Source organism: Triticum dicoccoides, chromosome 2B (assembly GCF_002162155.2).
Source record: "Triticum dicoccoides isolate Atlit2015 ecotype Zavitan chromosome 2B, WEW_v2.0, whole genome shotgun sequence".
NCBI lineage: Eukaryota > Viridiplantae > Streptophyta > Magnoliopsida > Poales > Poaceae > Triticum > Triticum dicoccoides.
In genome coordinates this window covers 248,232,794-248,239,951 of record NC_041383.1, presented here as the reverse complement: position 1 = coordinate 248,239,951, position 7,158 = coordinate 248,232,794, and the positions used below count along the sequence as shown (strand labels likewise).

At 43.4% G+C, this 7,158-nt stretch overlaps 1 protein-coding gene across 1 annotated transcript in view; it reads left to right on the top strand.

Moving 5' to 3' along the window:
- The first annotated feature begins 2,812 nt into the window (after positions 1-2,812).
- The window catches only part of LOC119363344 (lysine-specific demethylase JMJ25-like), a 6,162-nt gene continuing 1,816 nt past the window's right edge, over positions 2,813-7,158 (top strand). The window contains exons 1-5 of the mRNA XM_037628684.1: positions 2,813-4,067; positions 4,170-4,306; positions 5,290-5,398; positions 5,469-5,595; positions 5,671-5,734. Of these exons, the coding sequence (XP_037484581.1) occupies positions 2,922-4,067; positions 4,170-4,306; positions 5,290-5,398; positions 5,469-5,595; positions 5,671-5,734 (1,583 nt within the window). The 5' untranslated portion in view covers positions 2,813-2,921. The remainder of the gene's footprint in view (positions 4,068-4,169; positions 4,307-5,289; positions 5,399-5,468; positions 5,596-5,670; positions 5,735-7,158) is intronic.

Genomic DNA, 7,158 nt, shown 5'->3' with positions numbered 1-7,158 from the left:
TATTATAAAACAGAAAATTAAGAAACTAGACTTGCTATGAACCATAAACTAAAATTGCCATGATACATGCACTTAAAATTGCCACGGTTCATACAAAAAATAATTTCCATTGTCAAAGTACTGAAATTGCCATCATAAAAAAATAAAATTGCCATGCTCTACAAACTAAAATTGCCACATGGCAACTTTAGTTTAAACACTATGGCAACTAAAGTGTAAACATCATGGTAGCTTTTGGGCAAAAAAAAATTCGTCGAAACCTATCAACATGGGGTCTAATTTTGAAGATCTCATCGAGACGGATTTAATGATGAAAACAAATTTTTAATTCAATTTTTTAATTACGAGATAAAAAATTTAAACCGAAAACAAAAAAAGATTCATGCTGATGTCATCTGTTCATACGTGGCAAAATGAGTGGTGATGGAGGCGTGTGGGCGATGTGCAAGATGCCACATGTGTGGGCGTTAGTTTTTTCGTAGAATTAATGGGCCTGACCCATTAACAAAATCTGAAATCTCAAATGAGCTCATATGTAAAATGGCAAGTGGTGGTGCTAAAGTTTAGTCCCACCCCGAAAGTTGAAGAGTTGGACCTCTTTATATAGTGGGTTCTCTCCATCACTCTAGGTGGTGTGTTGAGAAGAGAAAGGAAATACCACGCGCGCGTGCTCGCTCGCCTCGCCTGGCGTGGCGAGGCGGCGCTTTGCGCGACTGCTTAAGTTCGTCATCACGGGTCGTCTCCTACTGCAACTACCGAACAATACGTAAATCGTGATCTGTTCATGTCTTTTTCTGGACTTGCTATTCTTGGTGGAATTAATCATGAACTTACCTAATATTCCAACAATCCAAAAACCTAATTGTAGGCAATTTCCTGAGTTAACTATGGTTGGATGCACCGAGGCCGAATAAGTTTACCGGTGTGCACGGAATGCATTCTGAGTGTTCTTGTTGACGAAAAGACACTACGGGATGCACTGAATGCAAAATTTGGTGCAACAGATACAAGCAGTGAACTGTACATCATGGAGAGTTTTCATGACTATAATATGGTGAATAACTGTTCTATGGTTGAACAAGCTAATGCGATACAGTGCACTGTGAAGGAACTTGAACTCCATAAGTGTGTTCTACCCGACAAATTCGTGCCTTAGACTATATATAGATCACCTCCTTCCTCTTCTCTTGGTTAGCAATGTGATACTTACATCTAGTCGAGCTATGCTCATTACCACTACTACTCCCATGGAGATCAAGATCTCCATGTGAGAAGATCCCTAATGGATTCAAGACCCCTTCTAGGGAAGGATCTATCTGGATCATCAAGAGCTCATCTCCTCTTGGATTTGGGATGGACCTTTCGATGTATCCTTGTCCCCATTGATTGTTCATGTACCTTGTAGATCTTATGTGTTTGTTAGTCAAGTAGTTGTGTGATTGGGCTTGTTCTTGAGTGTTTCTCTTATGATTTCTCCCCGTTCCGCCCCGTGTTCTTCGTGTTCTTCGAGGTTTCCCCTCCAATTCGTGAAAGATCACCAACTAGGGTCTCCACCCTACATCACCAATGGTCCAGCCGCCAACAACAACTCTAATGGGACCACCCCTTCGGGTTCCGTTCCTCCGGTTTTCAACCCGTAGGAACTTGATAGTTGACGAGTGATATTTTTGCACTCATCACACCATTGCGGATAATACCAAAATTTCCGAGAGAATCACTTTGATATTGCTACCAATCAATGACTAATGATTGCAATAAATTCTTAATATTTTGTTTAATTTATTTCCATGGAAAATGGACCCAAACATGAAATAATATCATCACACAGAATGAAACACGAAGGGTGGAGAACAAGCCAAGCCAACTGGAGGCGCTAGGAGGCAACCAGAGCAGAAGGCGGCGCATGGTCCAAGCGCGCCCGCTCGTACCAACAGTTGTATCGCCTATCATCGACACCATGGTGTCCACGTGAACCTTTCTCATTTTGGGACCCAATTGGAGGCGTCTTTGGAAAACAATAACATAGAAGCAAACATGAGATTGGAATGTCATAAACTATTAATAAAAAAACGGATAGAAAATGCCTACGATGAAAAGGTAACTATTTAAGAACAAAAATAAAATCCAAAATTATTTTGTAAATGTTATTGATGAAATTAGGCACCTGGAATAAACTTATTTACTTAGATCAGAAAGGACTTGTCAGGAAAGATGAAAGCAAAAACGCAAACTTCTACGCAATAAATAAAAGAGAAGGGAAAAACTTACATGAAAAATTAATTATATAAGATGAAAAGAAAAGAGAAAATGTCACAGAAAATAAATTGCGGATGGCATTATCAATTGTTTTGATGGGCACATAATTATTCCATTTTATTTTGAGCACAGAGGGGTACGTTATCAAATTCGTAGTGTGGCGGAATGGTGACGTAATTTGCTGTAGCTTGCGTGGACCGGGCCTTGCATGCAGCAGGCAATGGGCTGAAGCCTTCGGAATCAGGGCCCATGTTCCATAACAGAGAGGTATTTACTGTCTACCATCGTTCAATGGACCAGATGCAGCTCACCCCAAAAATACCCTACAATAAATGCACGCAACACGATCTCAGCCGTGCAATGACCATCGAACGGCCCAGACGCCTTCCTTGTCTCCATTTTGACATTACTATCTTTATTTTATTTCTTTTTTGGATGGAGGAGTAATAATAACCTTCCAATTAAAGCTTTCGTATCCGACGCCTCCCCGCCTGGCGAGACGACCCTGTGACGCTCTCGGAGGGCGGGCCCCACATTGACACCCCTTAACCCCACCCCTCTATCTCGGAGCCCCCTCGCAGAACCAGTAACCCGCACTGCGCCCACTCCGATCTCCCCAATCCCCTCCAAATCCCTCGCCGGAACCCTAGCCCCGCGCCGCCGCCATGCCTCCGCGCCGCTCTAAGGGAGGGGGCGGGGGCAAACCCGACCCCGAAGCCACCGACGCCGAGCCCGTGGAGACCGCGGTCGACGCCATGTCCGAAGACGAGGCCGACGACGACAACTCCAAGGAGGAGTCCGCTGAGAGCGGAGCTGAGGATACGGACGGCGAGGACTCCAAGGAGGAAGCCGCCGAGACCAAGGCCGAGGAGATGGATACGGAGCATCAAGAGGAAGCCGCCGAGACCAAGGCCGAGGAGACAGTCGCCGAACCTGAAGCCAATGGTGCAGATGCGGAGACCAAAGTCGAGGCGGCGGATGCCAAGGTCGAAGAGGAAGCCGCCGCCGAGAGCGACTCTGAGCGCGAGGCAGATGCCGGGAAGGCCGATCCAGAAGCGGAAGCAGAGGAAACCGACGGCGAGAATGACGAGCAAGCCGCTCGGGCCGACGGTGAGAGTGGAGAGGAAGCTGCTGGGACTGGCGGCGATGATGAAGAAGAAGCCGCCGTCACAGACGGCGACAACGCCGCTGAGGTTCGTGGCGAGAACGTAGATGCGGATTCTGAAGCCGAAGGTGAGGGTACTGATGCCGAGCCTGATGCTCGCGAGGAATCTCCCCCTCCCTCCCCTCCAGCCCGTGGCCGCCGCCGCAAGCGAGTGGTCAAACCCGACCCGCCTACTGAGGATGACGAGGAAGAGGAGACCCCTCTGCCCCCACGTCGGCGCCGACGTCGCAAAGCAGGAGAACGTGGCGACTCTCCACCGCCACTGCCGGACAACCTCCGGTGCCGCAGAAGTGATGGTAAGAAGTGGCGCTGCTCAGCTCGTGCACTCCCCACTGTCAGCTTTTGCGAGTATCACTATGCCAAGGCTAGCAAGGGCAAGAAACCACCAGCCGATGGGGAGGTCCTTGCTGTGGCTCTCCAACGGCAGAAGAAGAACAAGAGAAAGGGAAGAAGGCGCTTAAATCTGGCGCCAGAATCACCAAAGGCCACAAGGGATCTCCCGAATGGATTGATGACAATCTCACCCGGGAGCAGTGGGGCGGTAGGCTCTCCTGTGACAACAAAGGTTGGAGTGGATATTCCTGCACCACTTCGGCGGTGCTACCGTTCCAAGAATGCTGAGCCAGTGCCTGTTGGCCCTGTGAAGGTCACCTAGCTAATCATTCTATATTCTTGACTGATAGTTTGATTTACATTGTGTAATTTTGTGCTGAACCTGTTCTTATTGCTGATTTTTGTGTGGATCTAGGTCGTTCCTCATGCAATGAGTAAAGCAAAGGCAGCACAGATGTCATGCCACCGTTGTGGGTTGAAGAAGGTTGCACGCGTTGTCAAGTGCAAGAACTGTGAAAACAAGTACTTCTGCAACAGCTGCATCAATAAATGGTTAGCTTTTCATCCTTTGTCAGTGTTTTTATTTGCCTGCTTAGTTGCCTTGCCTTGCTGAATTAACGTAGTTGCAAACATTTGCTTGAGTAAGCTCCCATTTTTACTCAAATCCTGAATTGCAGTAATGCACTGTAGACTATTGTGATATGATCTGCATGATAAAAAACGCTCATATTTGGTTTTGTTCTGTGAAATATCAGATATTGTTTGGGCTGCAGCTGATTAATGTATCCTTCGGATATTTGATTAGTAGTGTCAACAGCAATAAAATGAAATATGCTTTTATTTTGATATAGCTTGGAGCTTTCGTTTCTTAGTTCTCACATTTGTGATAGTACTGTGAGGATTTAACTTGGAATTTCTCATTTGCTCTTTATGACCTTTTTTTTTGAATTTTTTTTTGGATAAATAGTTGTAGTTTTAGATACTACATTTGTACTTTTAAAGGGCGAGTTTTGTACCCCACGTAAAGAGTTTTGCAGTTTGTTCCTACCATTTTGTATTTCTCTTATTTTATTTGCAAAGTTGGTTATCTGGGTAAAAAGCTATTTACTTTTTGTGGTCAACAAATCCAATGAGCTGAAATCGCCGCTGAGTTTTATAGCGCTCCAGTAAGGTTGCACACATGCTTGTTTTCTGACCTTAGGAGTTAGGACTTCCAGTTGGCCCTTACTCGATCTCAGTCTATGGGTTGTATATATGCTCAGAACATTTTTTGATGTTTGATCAATTGCATTTCTAGATCGATGCAGCATTTATTTTATGTATCTGTGTAAGAATTGTCTACCATAATTTATTTTAAGAATTAAGTGTTATTCTGTTTGATGAAGGAACGATAGAGAATTTCTCTTAAAAAGCTGCTTACTTGCTGAAAGTTCTAGAATGACTGAGAACCAGTGTTGTGCTAGGCTGCATTGAATCTGAATGCATAGTTTGAACTAATTTGATTCAGTTGCTCATGTGCTATGTGTACACTGTAGGTATTCTGGGATGTCCAGGAATGATATAAAGATCCAATGCCCGGTTTGCCGTGGCTGCTGTGATTGCAAAAAATGCACCCTTGGTCAGACCAAGGGAGGTATGCAGAAGGTTGGTTTTTTACTATATCCACTTGTTGTTTGTTCAATTAAGTATGCATGTTTATGTTTTGAATCTTCAGGAATCACCAGCTGGTCAAGGGAAACTAATCAGGATCAAAATCTGCAATCACCAATTTTACAAGCTTTTACCATTGAAACTTGACCAGGAACAGCTTGATGAATTGGAAATAGAAGCTAAAATACAAGGTTTGTTAGTAGTGCAATTCTTTCTTAGCAAGTATTGCATGTTCATTACTAATGAATTGTCCTACCTTTAATTAGGAACAAAATTATCCAATATCCGCGTCCAGGTAGCTGAAGACGACCAGAGCGGGTCACTTTACTGGTAAGCTCTTACATATGAGCTAGTAGTTTGAATGCCACTCTGAATAAATTCTGTCCTCTGCTTACATTTATCATTTATATACATTTAATACTTTGCTCTTGAAATATATGAATAGTTACATGTTTCTATGGTCATCTGTATGTTCTATAGCCTTAGGCCTCCTTTTGGTTCATAGGATAGTAGGAATATCATGGGAATATGAAAATCATAGGAAGTGAGATGACATGTATCTCAATTCCTATAGGGAAAGAGATGTCATTTGATTCATAGGACAGGAACTTTTCCATTAGGTCTAGGTTAAGGCCTCCTTCGATTTGTAGGAATTTATAGGACAGGGTTTTTATAGAAAAATTTCCTTTAGAGCCATTTGGTTTGTAGGAATAGAATCCTGTTCCTATAAAGGAATTATTCCTGTCCTCCATGTTTCAAAGGAAAATAAACATTAGGTAGACTCAATGGAAAAAATCCATATGATGTGAACCAAAGGACATCTCTTTTCCTATAGCTATTCATAGGATTTGAGATGCATGACATCTTATTTCCTACAAGTTTCCTATTCCTGTGATATTTCTATCCTATGAACCAAAAGAGGCCTAATGTTTTCTTCCTTTGAAATGTGAAGGATTTGTTCCTATGCTACATAGGAATAGGAATCCATTCCTACAAACCAAAGGGCCCCAAAGGATTTTTTCCTAGAAAATTCCTATCCTTTAAAATTCATACAATATTCCTGTAAACCAAAGGAGGCTGTACTAACTTGTGTTTTTGTTGCTGTAATTTTTTTACCTATTCATGTAAGTTGGTGGTGAATGTCAGTTTGGGGCACACCTCTCCCTTCCTGGCCTCTCTCTGCCCAAGTGCAGTGTTTCTTCTCTAAAAGTTCAGACCTGGCAGGCATTGTTTATAAAGCGGCCCGCCTTGGATGCTTAGGCGCAAGGCCCCCTGGCAGCGCATTACAATTATGCCCACTTTGGGCGCTTAGGTGTCCGCCTTAGGCGTCGCTTAGGCGTCAGGGTGGTTGGTGCTAGCCTTGGGCCGCCTTACTGTCTTATAAACAATGCCGGCAGGTGGACCAAATAACGTCGTAAGCATGATTTTTTTTCCTTGGTAGTTTATGCAATGATAATATCTAATACTCCCTCTGATACATATTACTTGTCGCCCGAACTGATGTATCTAGCAGTGAAATACGTCTAGATACATCTGTTTGCAAGTAATATGGATCGGAGGTTAGATACATCCGTTTGAGCGACAAGTAATATGGATCAGAGGGAGTAAAATGTAAGGGCTGATATGAATAATAATTGGCCTAAAAGGACAATATTTGCTGTCTTAAGCATTAATATGTTATTGGAAAAAGTAGCAACACATAGCTTACCTTGTGTATGGCTAATGGATTGTCCTGTTAGCCCTTTTTTTGTTAG